The sequence below is a fragment of the Podarcis filfolensis genome (genome assembly GCF_964270895.1).
Source record: "Podarcis filfolensis genome assembly, chromosome: 9".
Classification (NCBI taxonomy): domain Eukaryota; kingdom Metazoa; phylum Chordata; class Lepidosauria; order Squamata; family Lacertidae; genus Podarcis; species Podarcis filfolensis.
In genome coordinates, this window is record NC_139610.1 from 27,031,670 (window position 1) to 27,059,105 (window position 27,436).

The 27,436-nt window shown below is 46.9% G+C and overlaps 1 protein-coding gene and 2 long non-coding RNA genes across 4 annotated transcripts in view; 2 read left to right on the forward strand and 1 right to left on the reverse strand.

The window, feature by feature from the left end:
• Positions 1–25,240, reverse strand: part of LOC310770143 (cytochrome P450 4V2-like) — a 100,171-nt gene extending 74,931 nt beyond the window's left edge. Inside the window, exons 1-11 of one of the 2 annotated variants that reach the window (XM_083630529.1) lie at positions 24,946–25,240; positions 21,071–21,183; positions 18,899–18,984; positions 17,816–18,006; positions 16,165–16,234; positions 15,491–15,617; positions 15,091–15,282; positions 13,565–13,667; positions 11,931–12,065; positions 11,641–11,820; positions 9,246–9,789 (exon numbers count right to left, since the gene is read on the reverse strand). In XM_083630529.1, the coding sequence (XP_083486655.1) occupies positions 9,617–9,789; positions 11,641–11,820; positions 11,931–12,065; positions 13,565–13,667; positions 15,091–15,282; positions 15,491–15,617; positions 16,165–16,234; positions 17,816–18,006; positions 18,899–18,984; positions 21,071–21,183; positions 24,946–25,156 (1,581 nt within the window). In that variant the 5' untranslated portion in view covers positions 25,157–25,240 and the 3' untranslated portion in view covers positions 9,246–9,616. Of the gene's footprint in view, positions 1–9,245; positions 9,790–11,640; positions 11,821–11,930; positions 12,066–13,564; positions 13,668–15,090; positions 15,283–15,490; positions 15,618–16,164; positions 16,235–17,815; positions 18,007–18,898; positions 18,985–21,070; positions 21,184–24,945 lie in introns of those variants that run through there. The other variant, XM_083630528.1, reaches the window with a different exon arrangement.
• LOC310770345 overlaps positions 1–25,733 on the forward strand; it is a 76,302-nt gene extending 50,569 nt beyond the window's left edge. The window contains exons 2-3 of the long non-coding RNA XR_014552093.1: positions 25,284–25,512; positions 25,661–25,733. This is a non-coding gene — a long non-coding RNA (uncharacterized lncRNA). The remainder of the gene's footprint in view (positions 1–25,283; positions 25,513–25,660) is intronic.
• LOC310770361 overlaps positions 1–27,436 on the forward strand; it is a 334,814-nt gene that overhangs the window by 252,562 nt on the left and 54,816 nt on the right. The window lies entirely within an intron of this gene.

Genomic DNA, 27,436 nt, shown 5'->3' on the forward strand with positions numbered 1-27,436 from the left:
GCAGTACTGTCTACCTGGTAACCTGTCACCATCGGTGTGTCTGCTGGGTTTGCATCAACCAAATTCAACCTGGTTAATACATCAGCAATTTTCTGTGTTTGGTGTACCAGAAAATTACCTGCTTGGTCCCTCTCCACCTGCAGAGAAAGATAGTTGGATACCTCACCAAGATCCTTCATGTCAAAGTGCTCCTTCAGCTGAGCTAGGGTGCTTTGGTAGAAAGCCTGATTCTTCCAAAACATCAGAAGATCATCAACAAAACATAAACAATACAGTTTGTTTTGCCCCTCCTCCTTGACAAACACACACGGATCAGCTTTGCCCTGGTGAAAACCTAGAGAAAGCAACGTTTCAGTGAGTTTTGTGTTCCAACACCTGGCACTCTGCTTGAGACCATATAAGGATTTCCGCAGTTTACAGACCATTCCCTTCTGTATCTGCATCCCGTCAGGTGGAAGCATGTATAGCTCCTCCCCCAAAATCCCGTACAAAAAAGCTGTATTAATGTCATGATGGGAAACATGCAGTTTCTCCTCCGCAGCGATCTTGAGCATCAGCCGAATGCTCTCATATTTGACGGTGGGCGAGTAGGTCTCGTGGTAATCCTGCCCTGGTACCTGTGAAAAACCTCTGGCAACCAATCTGGCTTTGTGTCTGACAACCTTGCCATTCTGGTCTTTCTTGGCCTTGAAGACCCATTTGCTGCCAACCAGTCTCATCCCTGGGACTACCGGTACCAGCTCCCAAGTTTGGTTCCTGTTCAAGGAATCAACTTCAGCCTTCATGGCATTAAGCCAAGGCTCAGCATCTTTAGAGGTTAACTCCTGGACCTCTTTGAAGCTTGAAGGTTCCCACACCTTCTCTGAGCTACTAAGAACAGCAGTTGCTGTCTTAGCAAACTCATCAGCAAATCTCTTTGGAGGTTTGCCTTTGGTCGCCCTTTCAGACCTGCGAACCAGACGCAAGTCTTCTGGACTCATCTCCTCCTTCTTAGGAGAAAAGTGACCAATGGTGAACAGTGGTTCTTCCAGTTCATTGTCAGACGCATCAGATGGTCTGACTGAGGCCTTTGCGCTCTTGTAGTCTGCTGTGTCATCACTGTCACTGACAGCAGCAGCAGCGCCGCCCACTGAACTGGAATCTGAACTCTGATCATCATCATCATCGTCATCATCATCATCCTCAGTTTCCTCAGCTTTCTCAGCATGATCTGCTTTCTTCACATCACCTTCATCCTCCTCTGGGTAACTCTGGAAAATTCCCACATTTTCCCCCCACTTGGGATTGTACTCAACACTCCTTGTGAACTTTATGGATTTTGAGTTAGTCATCCATACTCTGTATGCACCTTTATCGTACCCCATGAACAAACCATGTGCCCCACGCTTCCCAAGCTTGTTGCTTTGTGGGGTGTGTACCCACATGTCAGAACCAAAGATTCTCAAGTGCTTGGTGTTAGGTTTCTTACCAAACATTTTCTCATAGGGAGTGCAGCCAATAGGTGATGACAGTCTGCGATTAAAAGTGTAAACAAAATTCGAGAGAGCCTCCCCCCAAAACTTCTCAGGGAGGTTGGCATCATGCAACAAGGTTTTTATGCCTTGCAGCAACGTTTGATTTGCTCTCTCCGCAAGCCCATTCATCCATGGCGATCTAGGCGTCGACAAGTCATGCTGGATTCCCTTCTCAGTCAGGAAAGCTTCAAACTGCTGAGAAGTGAACTCCCCGCCTCGATCAGTAAACAGACAACCAATACGTTTACCGTGAGCATTCTCCAACCAAGCACAGAATGCCTTGAACCTAGGAAATGCTTGCGATTTCTGCTCGAGCATAAACACATGAATGTACCTGGAAAAAGAATCAATTAGAACCATGAAGTACCTTGCTCCTCCCAAAGAGGGCGCTAGAGGACCTACCAGGTCTGCATGAACTAACTGGTAGGGTTTGGAAGCCTGCCTGCTAGACTCCTTGCCTTTTGGAGCAACCTTCACCTTGTTCTCTGCACAAGATACACATTTCATGTGAAATTTACAAGGTTTGATGTCCAAACCTTCAACCAACTCAGGCATCTTGGCTAGCGCTTGCCAAGAGAGGTGACAAAATCTGCGATGTGCATCATGAATGCATCCTGCATGAAGAACCTTGTTAGTTTGTGCAACACAACAAGTATCAGCATTAGACACAGCAACATCATCATAAGTTAGACAGAACAAACCATCCAACAACTTTGCATGCAAAAAGTCCTCTTTGCCTTTTCTGATGACACAGACATTCCTCTTGAAGGAAATCTCAAAACCACGCCGATTTAGCTGTGGGACACTAAGCAAATTGTCCACAGCTCCTGGAACAAAAAGAACATTACTAATTGTAGTATGCAGACTTTCAAGTTTCACAGTCCCAACTCCTGTAGCTTGCAAAGTCCTTCCATCAGCCAGCTGGACCTCTCCATCTTGAGGTGTGAAGGAGACAAACAGATGGCGGTCTTTGGTGAGATGGCGCGTGGCCGCAGAGTCAACAATAAACCTGGCCTTCCCCTTCGAAGCAGATTTGCTGGCAAACAAAACCTTGTTTTCCACCAGCGTGGGCTTTTGCAGCTTGCCTTTAGCCTTTGGTGAAGCTGTGCCAGCATACATAGCCTTGTTTTCCACTGGCGAGGGCTTTTGCAACTTGCCCCCCTGCTCCTGGCCATCAGACGTGCCTTTAGCCTTTGGTGAAGCTGTGCCAGCGAACAAAGCTTTGTTTTTCCCTGGCCTTCCACTCCCCTTCTGCTTCGGGCCATCTGCAGGCTTTTTCCTTTGTTTATTTCCAGTCTTTCGACAAAACTTCTGAGTATGACCTTGGTTCCCACAGTTCCAGCACTTCACAGCTGCCAACGCTTTGGCTCCCCCTGGAGGCTGGAATGCTGTCCCACATTGCTCCCCCTGAAGCGCACAAGCCGATTCAGCTGCATTTCTCCTGTCGTATTCATTTTGCAAAGTCGCCAAGACCTTTGTAGCAGTGAGGTCTTGCGCAGGGAGGGTCGCCAGCTGACTTGACACGGCATGATAGCTTTCATCCAGGGAGTCCAGGATGAGAATTGCAAACAGTGACTCAGGCATATTGAAACCTCTCTGAGTCAATTCCTGTCGGAGATGCTGCAAATGTAAAACGTGGGCTCTAAGGTCTTCCCCTGGCTCCAAACGCTTCCTGTGCAGCTTTCTGAAATAAAGCAACACAGACCCAGCCTCTTGTCGGAGATGACAGGCTCTAAGCCCGTCCCACATCTCACGGGCACTGGCCTTGCCAGCCAGGGTGATTAACTCTTCAGGAGCTACTGAGAGCAAAATTACCCCCATGGCTTTCGAGTCCCGTGCACTCCATTCATCTGTCACAGGGGCTGGGGGGTCCTCAGAAATAGTATTCCACACACCAAGCCTTCTCATCTGGCCCTCACAGTACCTTGCCCAGGTCTGATAGTTGTGGCCATTTAGCTTTAGTGGACACGGAGCAGCTTCAGAGGATTGTAAAAGATCCATCTCAGCTATTTGCTTCAGCCGGGAGCCTTTATGCCTTCAAAGACTCCTTATCTTGGCTCTCATAAATCACGAAGCCTGCTTGGCTCGGCTCCCAGGCCAATTAGGCCAGCCGGACATCAAAGACGCTGCCGCGGCAACAGAAAAGCCTCTTCTTTCGCTTTTCCAACATACCTTTCAGCAGTCTGTCGCTGTCTTACTCTCCTGCAAGTGCCGTGAATCTGGGCCCATAACCTGTTGTTGGGATACTGCCAGGGAGATAGAGTCCATCTGAAGCTGCCAAGCTCGGTGCCGGACGATCCATCGACCTCCCGTAGTCACGCAGTATCAGCTATTTAGCGACACTAAGCCTGTGGCTTAGAGCACACTCTTAACAGCAGAATTCACACAGCAAGAAGTTGCACAGCATGAGAGCAGAACATGCATATTTACAGTTTATTTGGCGTTGGTCATAACAAAAGAAAACATGACCGACTGCTCCGACTGCTCAGGCATAACAGACGAAAACGAAAGGAACATATAGCATAAACATCCTGTGAGACAGGAACTTACGCAGGCTGTGACACAAACATCCTGCTCCCTTTTAAGGTGGAACGGAAATATCCTAACACTCTCTCCTCCTTCCCCTGGAAACGCCCTGGGGTGGCACCCATAATTAGCCAAAAGGGGCTCATCCCTGTGGACACATTCTCTGCATTATTGTAAGCAAATTCCGCTAGTGCCAACTTTTCGACCCAATCGTTTTCTCTGTCATTGACATAACACCTCAGGTATTGTTGAAGGATACCGTTTGCCCTCTCCGCCTGCCCATTGGTCTCAGGGTGCCTGGCAGTCGAAAAGTTGACCTCTACGTGCAACAAGCTCATAAGCTTCCTCCAGAATCTGGACGTGAACTGTTTCCCTCTGTCGGAAACCAGCCTCAAGGGGGCGCCATGCAGCCTAAAAATATGTTCTACAAACAATTTCGCTGTCTCTTCCGCCGTGACTGCATGTGAGCAAGCTACAAAGTGACCCATCTTAGTTAACTGGTCTACCACGACTAGTATGGCGGTTTTCCCCTGGGATTTGGGCAGATCAGTCATAAAATCTATCGACACCGCCTCCCACGGTCGTTCTGGTGTGGGTAACGGTTCTAATAACCCCGCTGGTGCCCGCCTTTCTCCTTTGGCTCTCTGGCATTGGTCACACCTTCTCACATACTCCCGTACATCCTCCCTCACCTTGGGCCACCAAAACTCCCTGGTCACCAACCACATGGTCTTGTGTTGCCCAAAATGCCCCGCTGTGGGATTGTCGTGCAGCTGTTTGAGTACTCTCCCCCTCAATTCCCCTTCGGGTATATATAGCGCCCCTTTGTAATACAATGCCCCGTTTCTTTCTTCAAAACCTCCGGGGTCTTCTCCCTCTCTCCTTAAACCTCTGAGCTTCTCCTGGGCGTACTCATCATTTACCGTTCCCTCTACCAGTTCTCTTTGCCCCACCCAGGCCGCACCACACACCCAGTGGTCCTCTGGGATAATATGTCTCTCTTCTGGCGCTCCCTCCCCCTCCAAATATTCAGGTTTGCGAGAGAGAGCGTCCGCTCTGATGTTTTCTGGACCTGGCACATAGCAGATTTCAAAATGGAATTTGGAGAACTCCTGGGCCCATCTCACTTGTCGTTGGTTGAGCACTCGTGCCGTTCTCCAATACTCCAAATTCTTGTGGTCCGTACACACTTGCACCTTATGCTGTGCGCCAATTAGTAAGTGTCTCCATCTCCGGAACGCTTCGTGAATGGCGAGTAGTTCTCGGTCATATACCGTGTAATTCCTCTCGGATTTGTTCAGCTTACGCGAAAAGAAGGCACACGGTCTCCATTCCGACTTATTGCTCCCTGGCTGAAGCAGCACCGCCCCCACCGCCCGGTCTGAGGCATCAGTTTCCACTCTCATGGGTTTTTGTAAATCCACATGCAGGAGCTGTTCTTCCGAAGCGAATGCCTTTTTCAATTCCTCAAAAGCGTGCTCCGCCTCCGCCGTCCAAACGAATTTCTTCTTGCTGCTTAGACAGTCCGTGATGGGAGCCGTTAAGTGGGCAAAGTTCTTGATGAATTTACGGTAAAAGTTCCCAAACCCTAAGAACCTTTGCACATCTTTTTTCGTTTTCGGTGTCTTCCATTCCAGCACCGCCTGTACCTTGCCTGGATCCATGGCTAATCCCTTGTCTGATAAGCGGTACCCCAGGAATTCCACCTCCTTGGCGTGGAACTGACACTTCTCCAATTTCACCCACAACTGGTTTGCTTGCAGCTGGCTCAGCACTTCCCTGACATCCTTTACATGCTGCTCCTCATTCTCTGAATATATCAGCACGTCATCGAGGAAGGCCACGCAATTCTTGTAGAGCAAAGGTCCCAGTACATGGTTCATGAGCGATTGAAAACAGGCGGAGCCTGCTTGTAATCCAAAGGGCATAACGAGATATTCGAAAGCCCCTAGGGGGGTGAACATCGTTGTCTTCCATTCATCCCCCTTCTTTATTCGTATCAGGTTGTACGCTCCTCTCAGGTCCAGTTTCGTGAATATCTTTCCCTTCCTCACCCTGGTCAAAATGTCATCAATCCTGGGCATGGGGAAAGTCACTGGTTCTGACACGGCATTTAGCCGCCGGTAGTCCACGATCAATCTCGGTTTATCCGTGTGTTTTTTGTCCACAAAAAACACTGGGCTGCCCCCCACCGCTCTGGACTCTCTGATGAAACCTCTCTTCAGGTTTTTGTCAATAAACTCCCTCAACTCCTGCATTTCCGTGTCTGACATGGCGTACAGCTTGCCCACGGGGAGCTGGGCCCCAGGGACCAGGTTAATTTGGCAGTCAAAGTCTCTATGCGGTGGTAGTTTATCTGCTTCCCTTTCGCTGAAGACCTTGCTCAGGTCAGCGTATTGTTTGGGCACCTTCCCTTTGTCCGCCACTTCCATCCCTGCTAGGGAGGCTTTTGCCCCTTCTGGCACCTTTCCCTCTTTGCAGTGTTCCAGGCAATGTGCTGACCCAAAGGAGACCACTCTCTGATGCCAGCCCACTAGCGGGTCATGCAACGCTAGCCAGCTCATTCCCAAAATGACTGGCGCCCCTCCCAGGGTGGCTACATTGAACGCTATCCTTTCAGTGTGCCTTGCCACCCTCATAACCATTGGGACGGTCTGTAGGCTAACTTCTCCCCCCAACAGCTCCCTCCCATCGATCGTGGTGACCTGCAGGGGGTTGCTTAAAGGGAGTGTCTGTATCTGGTGTTCAGCTGCAAACTCCTTGCTCATAAAATTACAGGAGCTGCCTGAGTCCAACAGCGCCTTGGTCTTTAGTGGGTATCCGTTTGCCAGCTCTAGCAGCACCTCTATTACTAGAGCTGGTCTTGGAGGTTCCGGAGTGGGCACTTTTACTGCTCGTTGGCCTGTCTGCAGTGCCCTGACAGAGGCAGACAGGCGTTGGCTTTTACTGGCTCCTGGACTTCCTCCTCCTTCCCCCCAACAGCTCCCGCCATCCCTTGCCATTCCTTTCTTTGCGGGCAGACTCTGGCAAAGTGACCTGGCTGCTGGCAGAGGTAACATTTCTTGGCGCTCTTTCCCTCCTTCTTCCTCCCTTCACTGGGATTTGAAACTGCGCGCGCGCGCGCTGTTCCAACTTCCATCGGCTCTCCGGGCGGGAAACTGGGTTCTGGAATCTCTGGAATGCGGAAATCCCTCCAACGCTCTCCTTTCCCCTCCCGCTTCTCCAAGGCTCTTGCCTCCTGGCGCGCTCCAATGGTCAGCGCTGATTTGGTCAGCTGGTCCATAGACTCCGCCCTGGGCGCCCGGGAAAGTTCGTCTTTCACCGCCGAAGAAAGCCCCTCTTCAAAGAGCATTTGAATGGGTTCCGCCGATAGGTCCCACCCCAATTTATGTATCAACATTGTAAACTCAGTCCAGTACTCACGAACCGATCGGCTCCCCTGTTTGCAAGCCATCAATTGTCTGCGCACCAGTCCCTGTTCAATCTCGCTGGAAAACATCAAATCCATGGCGCGAAAAAACTTCCTCGCGTCCTTCAGCATGTCACTATTCCCTGCCATCAGGGGCCGGACCCAGTCTCTCGCCCCCCCTTCGAGATGGCCAATCACAAACGCCACTCGCGATGCCTCATCGGGAAAGTCGTTAAACTGCAGTTCAAGAGCATACTGCATCTCTGTCCTAAAGGCTTGGTAGTTCCTGGGGTCCCCCCCAAACTTCTGCACCATTCCTGGCATCTTTCTTGCTAGTGTAGCGCCTTTTGCCTTTTCTGCATCCTGCGCCCTCCTTTCTTCTAGCCTCGCCGTTTGCATTGCTAGCTGGAGTTCCAAAACTCTGTACCTTTCTTCCAGAGTTGGACCTTCTCCAGCTCCTGCTGCTCCTCCGGCTCCGGCTGGGTTGCTCATGATGCCTCTCTGCACAAGCTGCTTTCAGGGACTGTCCGATTGCTGTGATGGGATGGTGAGCTGCTTGTGCGTAAAATCCTGATCCCTCAGAGTTTGGCTAAGTTCCCAAACCTCTGTCTGTGATGGAGCTCCTTAAGCATGGCTCCATCAATCGCTCGTTGAATCGGACAGTGGGCGTTTACGGAACTTCTTCCAGCATAAAAGCTCCTTAACGGAAACGCGTCTTCTGGACTCTCGGCGTGACAGTTTCCGCCGAGGAGTGGGTGTCCCTACGGGAGGTCCTGAAACCTCTCCACTGTTCTCGCTTGAAGTATCTCTGAGCCCTCCCTCCGACTCACTTTCCCTTGTAACTCCACTTCTCCCCCTGTTGGTCCCCTCCTCCGCTGAGTGGTCTCTCTCACCCTCCATGAGCCCTTTCACCTCCTTCGTCTCAGATGACAGTTCCCTGACAGTAACCTAAAAGCCTGCTAACATACCAAATTCATTTAGCTCAACCATAAGAATTTTCATACCCTGTCGCAGATTTTCCAAAACTAACATGACATCTGAAGACATCTGAAGGCAGCCTTGTGTAGGGAAGTTTTTATTGTTTTATTTTGCTTTTAATTTGTTGGGAGCCACCCAGAGTGGCTGGGGAAACCCAGCCAGATGGGCAGGGTATAAATATATTATTAGTATTATTACATGAAGTCATCATCATAAGTTTCTTTTCTTATCTTTACTCCCATAATTCTCTCATCTTGTCTAATGTCTCTAAGCAAGACTTCCAAGACCAGGATGAAAAGTAGCAAGGGAAATGGACACCCTTGCCTTGTCCCCTTCTGTGTCTCAAAGGGTTTTTATCAGGTCCCTATTAACATTTATCTAGACTATCTGGAAGTATAAATCGATTTTACCCATTTAATAAAGTTATCTCCAAAGTTCATATCTTGCAATAGTCTAAACATAACAAAAATACCCATTTGAAAGGCTTTCTCTGCATCCAAAAATACCAAAACAGCTTGCCTCTCATTATGAAAATTCAGATATTCCAAAATATCAAACACATTTCTGGCATTATCTTTTAGGCAGAAATCCACATTGATTATGATGATTGAGAACCTATAAAATTGTTCTTAATATTTTGGACAAAATTAATAACTTATAATCACTGTTCAATAAATAAATAAGTTGATAGTTTTTCACTAATGTCAAATCTTGAGCTTCTTTAGTTAAATGTTTCTGTGAAGCCTTTGAGTACTAGGTGGTCCTAATCCCATCTTAGTCCATGATAGCCAATAAGATTGCTCTGGTGCTCAGGTGTGATTTCATTCATACTTTTTATTATTATAGTCATACATCCTTAAAATACTTCAGTATCTATATTTCCCTACTTATGTGCATAAATAATGAATAAAGGAGTTTTAAAGAATAAAACAAATTGCTCATTTTCTTTAGGATAAGAAAAATCAGCTAGTGCAACCTAGGTCGAAGCCTAAGAATTACCAAGTCATTTGGAATATCCCATCAACTGAAGAAGCATCAGCTTCTGGATTGCAGCTGCTGACTTTTTAAAGGCAACAGCACAATTTTGGTTAACAAAAAGAAGTCCTGGTAGGGCTGGGCAGTCTGAAATGTCCTACTGTGAAAATCAAGTGTTTCTTCTTAAGGTAGTCCAAATGCAGTGTTTCTTATTTTAAGAGCTAGAAGACGATCTCCTTTTCAACTGAATCCAGATGCCTTTATTTGGACGAAGAATCAGTTCTCCTACAGGGCCGAGTTGATCGCGTCGCTGCGTACTTTTAACACAAAAGCGCCGTAGAATGGTGGCTAAAATAGCCTTTTCTTCCATCTGTGCAAAGCGCTGACCTGCAGAGGGGTTGGAAAGCAATGACAAGATACAATTAACCAGAGCAATACATTGGTACCTCAGGTTACAGCCACTTCAGGTTACAGACTCCGCTAACCCAGAAATAGTACCTCAGGTTAAGAACTTTGCTTCAAGATGAGAAGAGAAATTGTGCAGCAGCAGCACAGTGGCAGCAGGAGGCCCCATTAGCTAAAGTGGTGTCTCAGAAGAGTTTCAGGTTAAGAACGGACCTCCAGAACGAATTAAGTTCTTAACCCGAGGTACCACTGTAATACTGTACATATTTATTATTATTCAGTATGAGCCATGTGACACTGAGGTCAGATTCTCAGGTTCATAAAAAATAATTGAACACTTTTCTATACTTATACAGATGGTGACGGATTTACAGCCACTGGCGGGAATGAGTGAAAAACTGGAAGGGGTGGATTAATAGTGTAGAAATAACTTTTAGATCCAGGTACAACTGTGCTATACATTGGAAAGTGAAGACAAGATAGAGTTAACTAGAGCAATAATATGTATTTATTATGATGTTTTAGCACATTTTTAATATTCTGTTGGAAGCCGCCCAGGGTGGGCCAGGTATAAATAAAATTATTATTATTGTTGTTGCCACATGACACTGAGGTCAGGCTGTCAAATTCATTTAAGAATTATTAAACACTATTCTATTATTATTCAGATGTTTACTCAAAATTACCAAGAAGGTAGTATGGGGGGGGAGGGGCGATGTATATAAAGCCACTGGAAGGAGTGTGTGAAATGCTTGAAGAGGTTCAGCATCATAAAATCATAGAATTGTAGAGTTGGAAGGGACCCTGACGGTCATCGAGTCCAACCCCCGGCAATGCAGGGATGTCAACTAAAGCATCCATGACAGAAGGCCATCCAATCTCTGCTAAAAAACAAAACTCCAAGGAAGAAGATTCCACTCCCTCTTGTGGGGAGTCTGTTCCACTGCCAAACAGCTCTTACTGGTCTTCCTTATGGATAGACATAAACTCAGGTGCATTCACTTCAGTCACTTACTGTTCTCAAGAGTGGTTTGACAATCTGTCGTTCTGCCTAGGGAACTTGGAACTATAGCTCTCTGATGGAAATAGAGGTTTTGTAACAACTCTTAGACCCCTTAACAAAGTACAGCTCCCAGGATTCTTTGGGAGAAGCCATCACCATTTAAGATGGTGTAATATTGCTTTAGATGTGCAGTGTTGCTGGGGCTTTAGTAGATTGCATAATCTTTCAGCTTTGCTGTTGGATAATCATCCCCTTTAGACAGCTTCTGCTACTGACTCGTTGTTGTTGTTGTTTAGTCATTTAGTCATGTCCGACTCTTCGTGACCCCATGGACCAGAGCATGCCAGGCACTCCTGTCTTCCACTGCCTCCCGCAGTTGGGTCAAATTCATGCCCCCTTTTCCTTTCTAGAGCAATGGAGAAGGTGGAAGGCCTCACTGGGCAATAGCAGGACCACAGCTGGTCAAAGGGCACCGATTTGCCATCCTCTAGCACTGTCTGCCTGAGGCAATTACCTCAGGTTGCCTAAAGCTAGGGCCAGTCCTGACAACAACAATACATTTGTAGGCCTTGCTCTAAGTACAGTGGTACCTCGGGTTAAGAACTTAATTCATTCTGGAGGTCCGTTCTTAACCTGAAACTGTTCTTAACCCGAGGTACCACTTCCGGGTTAGCGGAGTCTGTAACCTGAAGCATCTGTAACCTGAAGCGTCTGTAACCTGAGGTACCACTGTACTATGACAAAAATCTCCCTTTGAAAGATCAGTAATGGAAGCATACTATGCTCTGGAGTTCTGAAGAGATAGAGATTTTCTTTATTCTCATACATACCAATACAATTCCTGGGCCCAGCAGAGAAAGGTACATATGCATATGGGTGCCTCCCAGCTGTGTTCTCAGGGAAAAATCGCTCAGGTCTGAATTCCTCAGGGTCTGGGAAGACATCAGGGTCTCTATGCAGTGCATAGGGCACAATTATGACATCAACCCCTTTTGGTGCCTTGAACCCTCCTGCCAAAGAAGAAGAGATATTTGTTAGTCTCTTCTTCCAGAACCACCCCCAATAGTACTAAGCTTATAGTCACAGTGCATCAAAGCATTAACCAACCTGAATTACTTACTTATATAACATTCCTCACTCAGTGTACGGGCAAAAAATGGAACGGAAGGAAAGAGGCGAAGAGCTTCTTTAATAACACAATCCAGGTACCGTAGTTGCTTCAAATCGTCCATGGTAACATAACGATCGGAGTCCCCTGAGAATAAACGTGTGTTATTCAGACACCTATTTTAAATCAGGGTGCAGCAGGAGGCAGTGTGGGGTCTAACCCACTAAACCACCATAAATCATTTCTGTGCTTATGCTTAGAACCAGCTCATCAGGGCTTCCTTTTTGCTGGCATAAGGTCTGACCACACTAGAGCTGCAAAGACCACAGCACAAAAAAGCATGAGGTCTGGCTCCTGACTCCAGAATAGCATTTTTGTCAGCAGAAGGCATTGCTAGGAGAGCCAGTGTGGTGTAGTGGTTAAGAGCAGTAGTCTCGTAATCTGGGGAACCGGGTTCGCGTCTCCGCTCCTCCACATGCAGCTGCTGGGTAACCTTGGGCTAGTCACACTTCTTTGAAGTCTCTCAGCCCCACTCACCTCACAGAGTGTTTGTTGTGGGGGAGGAAGGGGAAGGAGAATGTCAGCCGCTTTGAGACTCCTGAAGGGGAGTGAAAGGTGGGATATCAAATCCAAACTCTTCTTCTTCCCATCTGAGAGGTGGCAGAACCAAGTTTCAGCTGAAAAAAAGCCTTGGTGCAAACTCTTCTTCTTCTTCTTCTGCTAGCCTCTGAGGCCACTAGGGGACAGCACTTCCAAGCGTTCGTAACTCTCCTTAGCCAGCAAAATAAAAACCATATTTTTGTTTTAAGCTGCAATTCTTTCCTAGGTGGTCCCTTTTAAGAGAGTTAAAGCAGTGCAGCATCATTGTCTAGTGAAGTGACAGGATGCAATGCATCAAAGATTGAACCTGCAGAATGTTATCCAAGCCACTGCAGCCAATACCTAAAAGGTGTAATGTTTGGAGCTGGAGGGGAGATTGGACTAAGCACTGGACCTTCTGGCTGAGGTTAAAGGGAACTGGGAAAGGTTAAAGGTTCTAGGAAAGTCTGCAGGACCATAGTTTCCCGACCTGATTTAGAACAGGGATGGGGAACTGGATCCGACCAGGGGGCCAGACCCTTAATCTTCTCACCACGGGTCAATTTGGGTGGGCCTGCCCACCTTTCAGAAATCACAAGGGCTTGCTGTAACCTGCAATCAACTGCAATGGCAGTTGCAGGAATCCCCTTTGAGGTCTACTTGCAAATGTGCTTTGGATCCAAATCACCTTTGCAACCAGACTTTCTTCCTCAGCAGACATTGTTGTTCAGCTGACGGCCACCGATGGAGAAACCCCTTGCATGCTTGGGAACACCTTAGGACAGTTAATCCCAGTGGTCATTCACCCTTTAAGATGCCAATTGTCCTCTTGTAACCACATCCACCTCTGCTCCAGTCTCAAAGTCACAAAGGACATCAGGTGTGGGGCAGGTGGGTGTAGTTTGGTGAAAACAGCCTCATGGGCCAAACTGGGATCTGTACTTGTGGCCCAGAGGTTCCCCATCTCTGTGTTAGAGGAATTATGCGACATTTATGAGCATTTACTTAGATAAACACCTGTTTACCACATTTGCCCAGGTTCACACCCAGAGGAAAGGAAAACTCACCAAAAATTTCATCCAGTTCACGGTGAACTTTTCTTTGGACTTCTGGATCACACCCAAGCAAGTAAATGCACCAATTCATGGCGGCAGCAGTAGTATCATGACCCTTGGAAGAAAGAATTAAATGTCTAACATTTTATCACACACAAAAAAGAAATCTCAGCTGCTGGCACTTTCCAGGACCCGAACAAAATATTTCAAATCCTCTAGCACCCACAACCTTTGGTTTTGCACAAATCTAAACTTCTAAGGCACCAGCCACATACACAAGAGTGAATGTTTCAAAAATTTAAGTGTATAGGCAACAGCAGATGCCAGAGATTCTTCCAGCTCTGGTCACTACCCACGTGCCAAAGGCAGACTGACACTCCTAAGTCATTCCCATATCTGAAAAGGTCTCAGAATGGTTGATATGCCTATCTAGCTATGTTTTATTGTGTTTTTAATATTTTGTTGGGAGCCACCTAGAATGGCTGGGGCAACCCAGTCAGATTGGCTAATACAACAACAACAACAACAACAACAACAACAACAACAACAACAACAACAACACATACACTGCAATTTTGCTTCTAAGATGTCACCTAATTTTATTTATATCCTGTCCTTCCACTTAAAAAATTAGTCCTCAACATAGCTAACACTCAAAAAACAATCAGAACACATAAAATAATTACAAGCCAGAAAACAAAACAAAGCCCAGAAGCAGCATAGCAGAGCCTCCTCTGTCATGGTCCCAAAACTCTCTCTCTGCAGAGGTGCATCAGATGTTTCCATGTGAGGTAGCCACTGAAGATGCACCTCTTGCCTTGGACATTCAACTGATGAGCTATTCTCATTAGGACCCCCCTACATTCCAACTGGTATACATATAAACTGGTTTGTTTATATGTATCTATTGTGTTGCATGGGATGGGGTTGGTTTATTTGCTGTAATGTGCTGTCCTGGGACTTTACAGTGAAGGGTGGGTGTAGGAGGAGATGAAGAAGTCAACCAGCCATAATAAAATCAACAGAAAGTCCTCTGTACAAAATTGTCTTCCCCAGGTTGGTGAAAGAGGATTAGTCGAAGAGGCATGAACAAATACTCCTAGTGGATAGAGTTCCACAACTGGGAGTGGGAGCTGGAAAAAATTGCTCTTGTAAGCCCTAACTACCATGGCATCCACAAAAATACTGCAAGAGGGTGCAAAGCAGGACTGGTGAGGGGCATTGTTTGGAGAGTGTCATGAACCCCTGACAGAGGGGTCTGCATGGACAAGATTTGGCCCACAGGCTTGAAGGTCCTCATTTCTGTTTGAAATGACCACCTGTGGTCAGAATTATTATCCCCATACTGTAGTTACTGGCCTAAATGAGACTGAGTTGCCAGCATCCAGCTAGGAAAGAGATTCAAACCGGAGATTTCCTGAGTTCTGGAAGTCACTTACAATGCAATCCTCATACAAGGTTCATTGAGCTCTATGGGGTTTACTCTTGGGTAAATGGGTAGAGTTCTACAACCTAAACCAGCACTGGGCATTCTATACCTCAAACATGAATGTATCCACTTCCTCTCGGATGTCCAGGTAGCTCAACTTCTTCCCATCGTCATCGGTGGCATTCAGAAGCATATCGAGAAAAGCTCTCCTGACTTTGCGCTTGCTTTGATCACCGTTGCTGACAGCATTGCTTTTATGCCGCTCCTGGTTTTTTAATTCACGAGCTTTTTCTGCAATAACCTTAGATAGCCAAACAAAAAAGCTGTTTATTTTTCAGGTTGCATAATCCAATGTGTGTACTCCCTGCAATGCCAAATAATGTGATGGTTGTCCCCTGAAATAAGTGATGCGCTGGGTCAGTGCACTGTTAAACTGCGATAGATGGATGAATGAATGAAGGGAATCAAACAAACTACAGGCAATAGTAAGGAAAAACATAGCAGCTTACATTATCAGTAAAGGTATGAAGTATCTTTAGGCTCCTGTAATGTTCTCTCCCTTCTTGGAACATGAGGTACAGAGGGTTAGGCCAGAGCCAGGGAGACTTCTGTCTGTGGTGAATCAGATCGCTCATCCTAGGGTAACAAGCAACAATGCTGGATATATTTCTAGGAAAGTACCATAAAGTGCATGAAAGAGCCCAATTTTTTGCTAGTAGGCTGAGCAAATCAGAGTGACATGTAGAGATGCAGAGAAAAGTGATTCACATGTAAAACAGAGCCCAGTTTGGGACATACAGCCACAGCAGTGCCCTGCTCCTCCACTGCAAAGATGCAGTGTGAATGCAGCTTCTATATGAGCATTCAACCCACATAGAGGCCCTGAATTGTGCAATTCAGCTCCAATGAGGGGCAGGGAGGAAGATCACACAAAGCAGGCCTTTGGAAATTTATCATGCAGACAGTCAAGTTCAGACTGAAGGCTATCTGCATGGTAGAGGAAAAAGACTTTTTCTCCATGTTGTAGCCCCCAGTAAAAGTATTTGTGGATCAAGGCTCTGCTGCAGAGATGGGGAACCTGTGGCCCTCCTGATGCTGTTCGACTCCAGCTACCAGCATCTCTGATTTTTGACAGGCCACTGGTTCACCATCCCTGCTTCTAGGAGATCACATTGACACCTACCTGTAGACAGCTCGGACATACTTGGAATCCTTATTGTGTTGTGCTCCTATGTTCTTGCCCATAGCCGTTTCTAGGAACAGGAGAGAAAGAACTCAATCAAAGAATCATGCTCCTACAAACCAAGAACAGGACATAAAAGGAAGACCTTACTTCGAGACACACCACTGTCCCATCGAGCTCAATGCTGTCTACACTGACTTCCAATGACTTTCCAGGTTTCAGAGAGAAGTACCGTATTTTTCGCTTTATAGGACACACTTTTTCCCCTCCAAAAATTAAGGGGAAATGTGTGTGCGAATGCAGGCTCCTTGGCTTCAGCAATAGCAACGCGAAGCCTCCGAAGCACAGACAGAGCGCTCCCTCTATGCTCCGGAGGCTTTGCGTTGCTTTCACTGAAGCCACCTGAAGCCCCCGGAGCGCAGCGCGAACTTCAGGCGGCGGGAGTTTCCGCCGTGCTCCAAAGGCTTGTGGATAGCCATCTGAAGCCTGGAGAGTGAGAGGGGTCGGTGCACACCGATCCCTCTCGCTCTCCAGGCTTCGCTTCCCTGGAGAGGCGCTGCACAGTTTTCCCCCTCTGCGCAGCGCCCCTTCAGCGAAGCAGGAGGAGAAATGGAAGGGGCTCCATTTCTCCTACCTCTTCGCTGAAGGGGCGCTGCGCAGAGAGGGGGAGGTTTTTTTTACTGTTGTCCCCCTCTAAAACAAGGTGCGTCCTATGGTCCGGTGCATCCTATAGAGCGAAAAATACGGTATTTCCTAGAATCATCTGGGGATGTCAGGATATGAACCCAGGGTGCCCTGCATGGAAAGCACTGAGCCATATGGTCAAATTGTAGTAATATTGCACTAATACTACAACTGTGGTCATTGTCTCCTGGGATTCCCTTTTGGTCCCATAGTATGTGTGCTTGTGTCCCAGTCCTGACCTGCATTCAGACTGACTACAAATCAACAGTGATTCAATTTGATTACAACTGGACAATGAATTATTTCCCTTCTCTATCAGTGTAGATCAGAGGTTTCCAACCTTTTTGAGTCCACGGCTCCCTTGACCAACTACATTCTTTCTGTGGCACCCTGTGGGGTTCAGGAGCCCATCTATGTGATCCCTTGCTTGCAGAGCTGGTAGCCTCTCCTGCTTTTTCAAACACCCTCCCTTGTGGAATGTTCCCTCAGCCTTCTCTCTCCTCTCCTGCAGCTGCAGCTGCCGCCCCTGGTCTCTGAGCTGCCCCCCACCCCATTCCAAAGAGAGGTGCCTTCTCACACTGCCCCACAGGGGCCTGGGAAGCATCCCTGGGCAGCCCCAGAGGCAGCATTTGCCTGGGGAACTTGTAGCCAGGGCTGCTGTAACCAACAGCCACACAAGCCTTTGGGAGGCAGAGACGTGAGAGCGCATCAGAGGGGAAGAAAAGATGGATGGAGGCCAGTGTTGCCTGCAGTACCCCTGACCATCATTCAAGGCACCCCGGGGTGCCATGGCACACAGGTTCAAAACCACTGGTGTTCTCCACCGTGGATCACTGAATCCGCATTTAAATGAATAACATGCTATTAACACTGGAAAACAACACTTCTGCTCAATTCTTCCAGAAAATGAGCAGGGATGTTTAAACCTCATTTATTGCAACACTTTGACAGCAACCACAACACATACCACAGATTACATCAAGGGCACACAACGTGATGTAGAAAAAGCAATTAAACGGCTCCTTGTCCACATGCTTTTCAAGTTTCTGAACAAGGATATTGGCTTGTTCATTCATCACTTCAAGGAAATCTTCTAAAATGGTGAAATGGAAGGTGGGCGTTAACATTTTCCTTCGGGACCGCCATTTGCCCCCAGTGCTGCAAAACAGAAACTTAAATATTATTTTTCTCTCCACAAACAAGTCTCAAAATGCACACAAGTCATAATCTTATTACCATTACAGCTAGATGGTCCCTTTTTTCTTGGTAAATAATCAAGAGCTTAAGATATAATAATATAAGAGGATGGTTAGAAAATAAGGGGTTTAATTGTAATGTTGGGAGATAAGGATTTGCTGGATAAACAATTCGAACTGGAATACAAGAAGGGGAGGTATGAGGAGGTCAGTGAAAGATGTTATTCAAAAATAAGTTTTGAATGTTATGTGTTTTTTATTTTTTTTATTCTTAATTTTTTTCTTTTTATTGTTTGTAAAAAATGGAAAATGCTAAGAAAATATCTTATAAAAAAACAAAACAAAATGCACACAAGTCTCAAAATGCATTAATGCCTTCAAGCAGGACCTGGAACAAAACATTGCAGCACGAAGTGCTCCAGTTCACTCTATTCCTCCTTGCCCCCAGCTGGCCATTCCCCCCCCCAAAAAAAAACATTTTGTTAAAATGAGTTAGCACAGGTACCAAACAGGAGGAAAATGGAGCAGGACTGCACCCGAAGCTCCCTCTCCAAAGTCCATATTCAGCACAGCGTCTGAAAGGGGCCTCCCATCTGCAGTGAATACCTCTGTACACGAGGAGGGGCCCTTTTCACATATTCAATAGGGCATGAGGAGGTGGACACTTGGAGTTGGAACTAGAATGTTGGGGGTGTGAATTATGACCCCAGTCCCATTTCTTCCTTCACACATTCCTTATATATGTGTTGATTAACAGCTCAACCAGTATTGGACACACCAGCTACACTGTGTTCCAAGGGGTGCGACAAAGGGGTACACTGCGCACCCATGTTCCAGGGGTGTATTTTCCTTACCTCGTTAGAAGCCCTGTGCCCAGCCAAGGATGCAGAAACTTGTAAGGATCGGATTTTGTAATATGCTTAGAGCTACTCAATACAACCTGCCAACAGAAGAGATTAAAAAACGTAAATTCTTGACTTTGCCCTCCAATGCTATCTGTTCAATGGTGCCTTCGCTATCTAAAATATATTCTAGTTGAGTTCAAAGTGACAGCTGTTGATTTAGCAGTCTTAGCAGCTCCCTTGCTTTCTCTTTAGATTCCAGAGCTTGAATATGCCCCGAGGGTGTGGTAGGTCCTGACATCAGATTGGTAATGAAGTATTTAAGATCCTTCTTAACTTCACACTTTAAACCTGTCACTGGACAGATAAAATCCTTCTAGGACGGGCTGTTGTCTTACACCGCCCATAAAACACTCTTAGCCGCTTCTAGAATTCTAAATCTTCCTCTCAGGAAATCAAAACCAGGCTGCCCTGCCTAGTTTAATCCCACTCTAATAGCCCAACCGTATCTGCCCACAGACAATCCTTTTGTCCAGCATAAGTGGTGGAAACCTTACACCCAGTCATTCCTTGAATCTGGCAGGTGGAATTCTTTTTAATCCCTTTAGCAGCTGCCATTGTCAAAATCCTGCCAAGGAAAAAAGCCTCCACCTGCTTTAAAAAAATACATCCAAACAGATATATTGGAAAATGCATATCACTATAATAGGATTTACTTAAAACAACAACAACTGAACAAAGATAACAGCACTCTGCTGATGTTTTCAAACTAGTGGATCATTAACAGAATATCTGCATTGAAAACAATCCTCGCGCTGATAGTACAAAATGAAGTTCAAGGCTTTGTACAGCTCAAGCTTTACATAAGCAATTTATCTCACTCCTGTTCTTGGGTTGCAGAAGTACTTCCAATTTAGCAGGATCCAAGACTGGATCCAGCAACACTGATTATATTTATTAAGAATTAAGTCCTAGCAGCTTCCACAGGACTTACTCCCAGGTCAGAATGCAGAGGACTGGTGCCTTTAATATGCAATTGCATCTGAGTCTTTTCAGAAGTAAGTTCCAAAGGGTCTATTGAAGCTTTCTCCCAGGTAAGTGTGCATAGGATAGCGGACGAACCTAAACAGGTACCCACTACTGAGCAAGCTCCATTAGAAACAATGGCACTTATTTCTGAGTAAAAGAGGGAGAGGTATATAAAGCACCTGGTAGAATGGCAACGCTATGGCTGTTGGGTTACTTTTATCTTCATGGGGACATGCTGAGCAAACCTGCCTTGGAAGATGAACAGAGTTTTTAGGTTATCTTCTCTGATGAAAGGCAGCTGACTGAGTTCACATTCAGACTGCTTTATGGAGGGGGTGGTTTCTTTCAAAGGTGCAGCAGCGTTCCGTTTTTTTTACAGGAGGTATTCAAGGGTAAGCAGCACTGCCACCTCTTTGTCGTTGCTGTTAAAAAGTGTGGCACTTACTGTAACAACTTCATGGTGAGTACCGGCAACTATTTTTTTCTAGAATAAAAGCACCGTGCAGCAGGATCACATACTGTGATCCACATCCTGTCCCAATGATGGAATTAGGCCTGAGAGGGCTAGCTCCCATCCACACCAAACAATTTTTCCTAAGCCTGACTGAAGTGGTAGGCAATTTTCGGAGAGGTGCAGCAGCTGTGGAGGAAAGAGTTAACGCTCCCCATGCACCCTTCCCCTACCCTTTGGGGGGGGGTGAAATTACACACATACACCCTAGGAAAACAAACCTGGGGGGAATCGGGGACTAAGGGAAACTTGTTTTCCTAAGTCCAATTGCCCCATGGGGAGAAGAGGGGCAAAGAGGGGAAGAGAGAAAATTGGAAGGTGCGTGTGTGTCAGAGAGAGAGAGAGAGAGAGAGAGAGAGAGAGAATATGCAAATTAACAAGAAAGTAGAAGGACGGAGTGAGAAGCGTATGCCAGAATAGAGGATGGATGACCAAGGTACATGCTTGTGCAATGCGTGTGAATGGATGGTACATGAGAGAATGGGGTGGCTCTGCTCCCACTTTGGCCCTATTCACCATCCACTTCAGCCCCACCCACCACAGGCATGCATGCACCCCTTGGCAGATTATTCCCAAGGGAATGTGGCCTTTGGTGGGTAGGAGTTCTCTAGACCTGTAGTAAAGAGTAAGAATGAGAGACTCACCTCTACGGTTTCTGGATGATATAAGATAATAAAGGGCAGTGGTCCTACCCAGAGCTGTAGTAGTGGGGTATTCCATAACAACGCAGTGTAATCGATCAACTGTTTAAAGAAAGCTGGGTTGGGAGGAAGGAAATGCATCAGGTATGAAAATAAGAAATTCAATATCCCACCTCTATGCTACTTGTTCTCATGAGAATAGCACCTACTCTAAGCAAAGATCAACACATAGCAGGAGACCCCTCTTCCTAAATTCAGATTGCAAGAGACAAGGGACTCATTCCAACCTCCCACTTTCACATCAAGTTTAAATTCATGCAGCACGCTCAATCAGTTTTGGTAAACATCAGAAAGTATAAGAGCACATTTACATTTGCTTACAACTCATCTTAACCATATAAATAACCCCTCTTCATGGGTGATTCCATATAAAGAGGCTCCCCATTGTTAGTGGGTAGTGGGCCCCACTCTGGCACAGCATATAAAATAATCCATATTTGATCATTGTGACCATGTAATTGAAGAAAGGGTCCCAGAAGCAACAGCAAATCAGGTGGCTCAAGAAGTAATAGATCTGTCCTGAACAGAACAGACACCCTTAGTCCTTTAAAATGACGTGAGTGCAATAGATGAGGCAGGTGATGTTGTAGCCCAGCAAAGAGGTCCTGTCATATATTCTTCTAATGAAAGTCCATATAACTGGCCAGCTGATCCAGCCATGATAGGAGAAGATACATCTGCACCTCTGCAAATACAGTCCCCATCCTGTAATGGAGTAATAACCATGCTTGTAAAAGATTTTGCTAAAGCTGATTCAGTTGAAACAGAGGCTGAAACCCCTTCATTGTGTGGTGTTTTACATGATCAATGTTTTCTGTTTATGCAAACAGCAGATAATTCATTTCACAGAATGTGGGTGTTGCAAAACAAAGTTTCAGGCCCAAAAGCAACAGCTGGCACTCTGGTTGGGTAAGTGGAGAGGGGAATTTTGAGTGGCGGACCATCAAGACTGGGCTCAGTGAGTTCTCTTCAGATTCAGCAACCAAACAATTAAATGACATTTTCCTAGGCTGGAAAAAGAATTCATACATTGTGGCAAATGTGACAAAAGAATGCCACATTTTATATACAGAGAAGAAGAACAGCAGCAGCTCACATTTCTAAGTTTGGTAGTTGTCCAAAAAATATGTCTACTATGGTAGGCAGAATATTCAGCATTGCAGAATTGCTCAGGAGGCAAAGAATGTATAAAAGAACACATTTTTTGAGAGTTGGATAATAATACTTCTAAAAAATTCTAACCATACCAATTTACTCAATTCCCAAGATAGATACTTAAAGTATTTGATTTCCTGCTCTTAATGTAGCTACTTTATGTAACAAGCTCTTAACACACTTTGTTTGGAAACACTTTGATTCACCTAGGAGATTTCATGTAACTATTTTGGAAACTGCAGTGCTTACTTTTAAGTAAAACAGCATTCAGTTGAACTTGCTCCTAAGCCCTTTGCAGGTTCTATGTTTGAAGAAGGAATCTCAACATGAATAGGGGGCTTGAAGCTATATACATATCAGCTCCCTTTCCCAATGCCCCTTTCTATGCACCAGCCTTGTCCACAACATCCCTGACCGCCTCAAATTAAAAAAAAAAAAAAAGCTTCAGGCATGCAGGTTCCTAACCATGGGGAACATTTTAAATGCATTCAACTCACTGTACTGAGAACGTCCTTTAAGACATATCCACTCAGTTCAGGAAAACCAAGGTGCAAGAATGTTGAGGTATAGTAAATGAGACCAAAACATAAGAGGGGAAGTTGAACGCAGCAGCCCCATTTTCATTGGGGCCAGTACACAGGGGGATGTTGATGATACTTTCTCTCTCTCCTGGCATCTGTCTGTCTTGGGAGACAATGGAACTGTGCGCCTTCGGGGGTAAAGTCAAACCGTTGGAGAATTACAGCACCTGCTGTGGTTGTAGAGACCAATACAGGAGGGACATGTTTTATTGCAGGCAAGATAGATGAAGGCATCTGGTTTTGCTGCTACAGGTGCGCCGTGGCATTTCTCCTCTCTGTGCTCCTCCCAGCAGCTATTCCTCCTCTGGTCACTGCTGTGAATGACTGTCTGTCTCCAGACACTGCAATCATCTACAAGAGATCCCAACACAATGGGGTTGCTGCTGCCAGTCTTCACGTCACGTTTGTAACACAGAGTTGGTCTGCCAATGGGCTGGGTGTCTGTAGAGCAGATTCTTGGGGGTCCTGCCATCTTCCATTCTGTGGATGTGACCAAGTCGACAGAGACAGGAGTGCAAACATGCTGGGAACATGGGCCTGGGAGAGCACATCTTTGTTTGAGACTCTGTCCTTCCATGTGACTCCCAAAATATTCCTGATGCAACGCATGTGGAAGGCATTGAGGCATCACTCCTGGCAGCTGTAAGCTGCCTATGACTCCCTTCCATAAAGCAGTGTGCTCAACAGGCAAGCCTGGTAGACCTTCATATTGGTCTTAGACATTAGCATCACATTCTCCAGTAACCTTTGGGAGAGGTGTGCCGTTGACACAGCTGCCTTGCTGATATGCTTGTCCAGCTCAGTGTCAATGGAGAGGTTGCTTGTTATGGTGGAGCCCAGGCAGACAAAATCACCAACCACCTCAAGCATGTGGTGTGGAGTGCTGGTGATACTCTGATCCAGGCACTTTCTTCTCCTGTTGCAATTCTCTGTTCAAGAACAATGCCTGAGAGGCCTCTAAGAAAGCTGTGTTCCAATACACAGTTAAGAGACAGCCAGTGCACTAGGTTAATTCTCACTGGGGCTGGTGGGGCAGAAGGCAGGGAGCCCAACTGTAGTTGGTAAAGGTAAAGGTAAAGAGACCCCTGACCATTAGGTCCAGTCGTGACCGACTCTGGGGTTGCAGCGCTCATCTCGCTTTATTGGCCAAGGGAGCCGGCGTACAGCTTCCGGCCGGTGTACATGTGGCCAGCATGACTAAGCCGCTTCTGGCAAACCAGAGCAGCACACGGAAACGCCGTTTACCTTCCCACCGGAGCGGTACCTATTTATCTACTTGCACTTTGATGTGCTTTCGAACTGCTAGGTTGGCAGGAGCAGGGACTGAACAACGGGAGCTCACCCCATTGCGGGGATTCGAACCGCCCACCTTCTGATTGGCAAGTCCTAGGCTCTGTGGCTTAACCCACAGCGCCACCCGCATCCCTAACTGTAGTTGGAGTCAGAGCCAATGACAGGCAGAGGAAACTCCCTCTACTTTTCCCCTTATCCTCATCCTCCCTGCCTAGTTTTGGAAGAGCAGCCCGGAGACTTATGAGGATACCCCCAATAAATTATTATAGGGGGGCACACACACACACAAGTTGGTGGGCATTGCCATTCGAATGATGTGTGCATGCCTTATCTTTTGATCAATTATGTAAGTTTGGGCTTACCTGGGCCCTTCTAGTATTTTATTCAAGTTGGCACCCCTGTTCACAAGTGCAACGTGGAATACAAGAGAAAAGTTTAAAGAATATTAAAGTAAAAACCAGCCTTTTCCGTTAAAGCATAAACTCACACATTTGCAGTAAAATGATGGATGGCTGCATCTAAGCCACACCTCAAACAAGAATATGACTGTGGGGCATCTCACCTTACTGAAATTAAGAGATACAAGGAAAGATACAGTGCCTGTATCTTTTCTGTGCCTATCCTAGGAAGCGCCGCTCCCTTGTGTATTGTTCGCCGCTTTTAGTATACAAGCCACGATCGGCAGACGCTTATTTCCAAACCTTGAGAAACCAGGCTACTTTCGTTTCCCCCCTCCGCAAACTCTTGCCAAGCTTTGCAGCCGCTTCCCTCCTCCCCGCCGGCCTTTACCTTCCCCATCGCGTTCAAAGAGCAGCGCGTTGCCCAGCAGCGGGTACCAGGGACTGATCCCCGGGATGGGCTTCAGCTCCTTGTATTTCCAGTAATGATCGAGCAGCAAGCGGGCGACCCACACAGTCAGCAGCGTGGCGAGCGCGGCGAGCAGGGCAAGCGCCCAGGAGAAGAGCCGCTCGCCTTCCGGAGCCATCGCCCAAAAGCCCATCGTCGCCGAGCGCGGACCGCGTCGCTCTGATCCGGGAAGCGGAACGTTTTGCTGAGAAAAGAAGCCCCGGGGCAAGGGGATGAGGCGGAGCCGGCGAGGGGGCAGGACTGCGAGAAGGGAGAAGGAGGTCACGGGAGGGAGACGCGGGGCGGGGTGGCCTCCGCCTCTAATCAAAGAGTGCAGGCGGGGGCGGGGAGGAAGAGAGTCACGGGGGTGGAGAAGGGTTGCCGCCTTGGGGCTCGGTAGCCGAGCGAAAACGCGAGCAAGAGGCGACCTGAGGGGAGATCTGGAGTCACGCCAGGCCTGGGGAAATGGATCGAGAGAGAAGTTTTACTTTCTCTTTCATTTACAGATAGGTAGCCGTGTTGGTCTGCCATGGTCAAAACAAAAAAAAATTTTTCCTTCCAGTAGCCCCTTAAAGACCAACTAAGTTAGTTCTTGGTATGAGCTTTCGTGTGCATGCACACTTCTTCACTTCTTTTTTTCTCTTTCATATAATACTAGAACTCGTGGACACCCAACGAAGCTGCATGTTGGGAGGATTTAGGACCAGCGAAGGAAAACATTTCCTCACACAATAATAATAATAATAATAATAATAATAATAATAATAATAATAATAATTTTTTATTTATATCCCTCCCTCCCCAGCCGAAGCCTGACTTGGGGCGGCTAACAACAAAAAAAATATACAACATTCTAAAATCATTTCATTATTAAATTAATTCAAATCAAATTAATGGCAACCATTGGGCTAGAGTTCTGTGAAGATTGCCAAAGGAGGGAGTCAGGCTGTGCCCTGACCAAAGGCCTGGTGGAACAGCTCTGTCTTGCAGGCCCTGCAGAAAGATGTCAAGTCCTGCAGGGCCCTAGTCTCTTGTGACAGAGCTTTCCACCAGTTCGGGGCCACAGCCCAAAAAGCCCTGGCTCTGGTTGAGGCCAGCCTAACCTCTCTGTGGCCGGGGACCTCCAAGATGTTTTTGTTTGAAGACCGTAAGTTCCTCTGTGGGACATACCAGGAGAGGTGGTCACGTAGGTACAAGGGTCCTAAGCCGTATAGGGCTTTAAAGGTTAAAACCAGCACCTTAAACCTGATCCTGTACTCCACCTGGAGCCAGTGCAGCTGGTATAGCTCCAGGTGAATGTGATCCTGCGGCGAGGAACCCGTATGGAGTATCGCCGCAGCATTCTGCACCCGCTGGAGTTTCTGGGTCAGTCTCAAGGGCAGCCCCACGTACAGCGAGTTACAATAATCCAGTCTGGAGGTGACCATCGCGTGGATCACAGTGACTAGGTCAGGGCAAGAGAGGTAAGGAGCCAACTGCTTAGCTTAGCGGAGATGAAAAAATGCCGCCTTTGTTATAGCTGCCATCTGTGCCTCCATGGAAAGGGAGGTGTCAAAGATTACTCCCAAACTCTTAACGGACCCCACAAGAGATGGGAGTTGCCCCCCCCCTGCAATCCCATATCGTCCCGACCCAGCCAAAGGACCTCTGTCTTCGAAGGAGACAGAATTGCGGAATTGGCTCCCGCAGCAACCATGGCTGACCACCAACCTGGATGGCAAATTAGGCAAATTCATTCAGGATGCTGGACAGGGTGGGTCATCATTGGCCTGGACCAGCAGGCTCTTCTTAAAGACCTGGTCGCTAGTGGTGTGGTGGGAAATGTGGACGTTTTCATCCTCAAGGTCCTCAAGGCAGCAGTAAGGAGCACAATACACTGCAGAGGGAGCATGAGCTTCCTGGGAGTCCTCTCCGTTAAACTCAGACATGCTTTCTTCTGACTGCAGGCCTTCCGCTCTGTAAAACACCCTGAGCATTAAGCAAACACATTTCAGCAAGCTGGAGCGCAATCTTTGGCTTTGAATCAGCAATGCAAACAACTGTGCAAAGGAACCATTTAAACTGCTAGCCTAAACCACCACTGGCTGATCCCCGAAGAATTGATGCTTTTGAATTATGGTGCTGGAGGAGACTCTTGAGAGTCCCATGGACTGCAAGAAGATCAAACCTATCTATTCTTAAGGAAATCAGCCCTGAGTGCTCACTGGAAGGACAGATCATGAAGCTGAGGCTCCAATACTTTGGCCACCTCATGAGAAGAGAAGACTCCCTGGAAAAGATCCTGATGTTGAGAAAGATTGAGGGCACAAGGAGAAGAGGATGGCAGTGGACGAGATGGTTGGACAGTGTTGTTGAAGCTACCAGCATGTGTTTGACCAAACTGCGGGAGGCAGTGGAAGACAGGAGTGCCTGGCGTGCTCTGGTCCATGGGGTC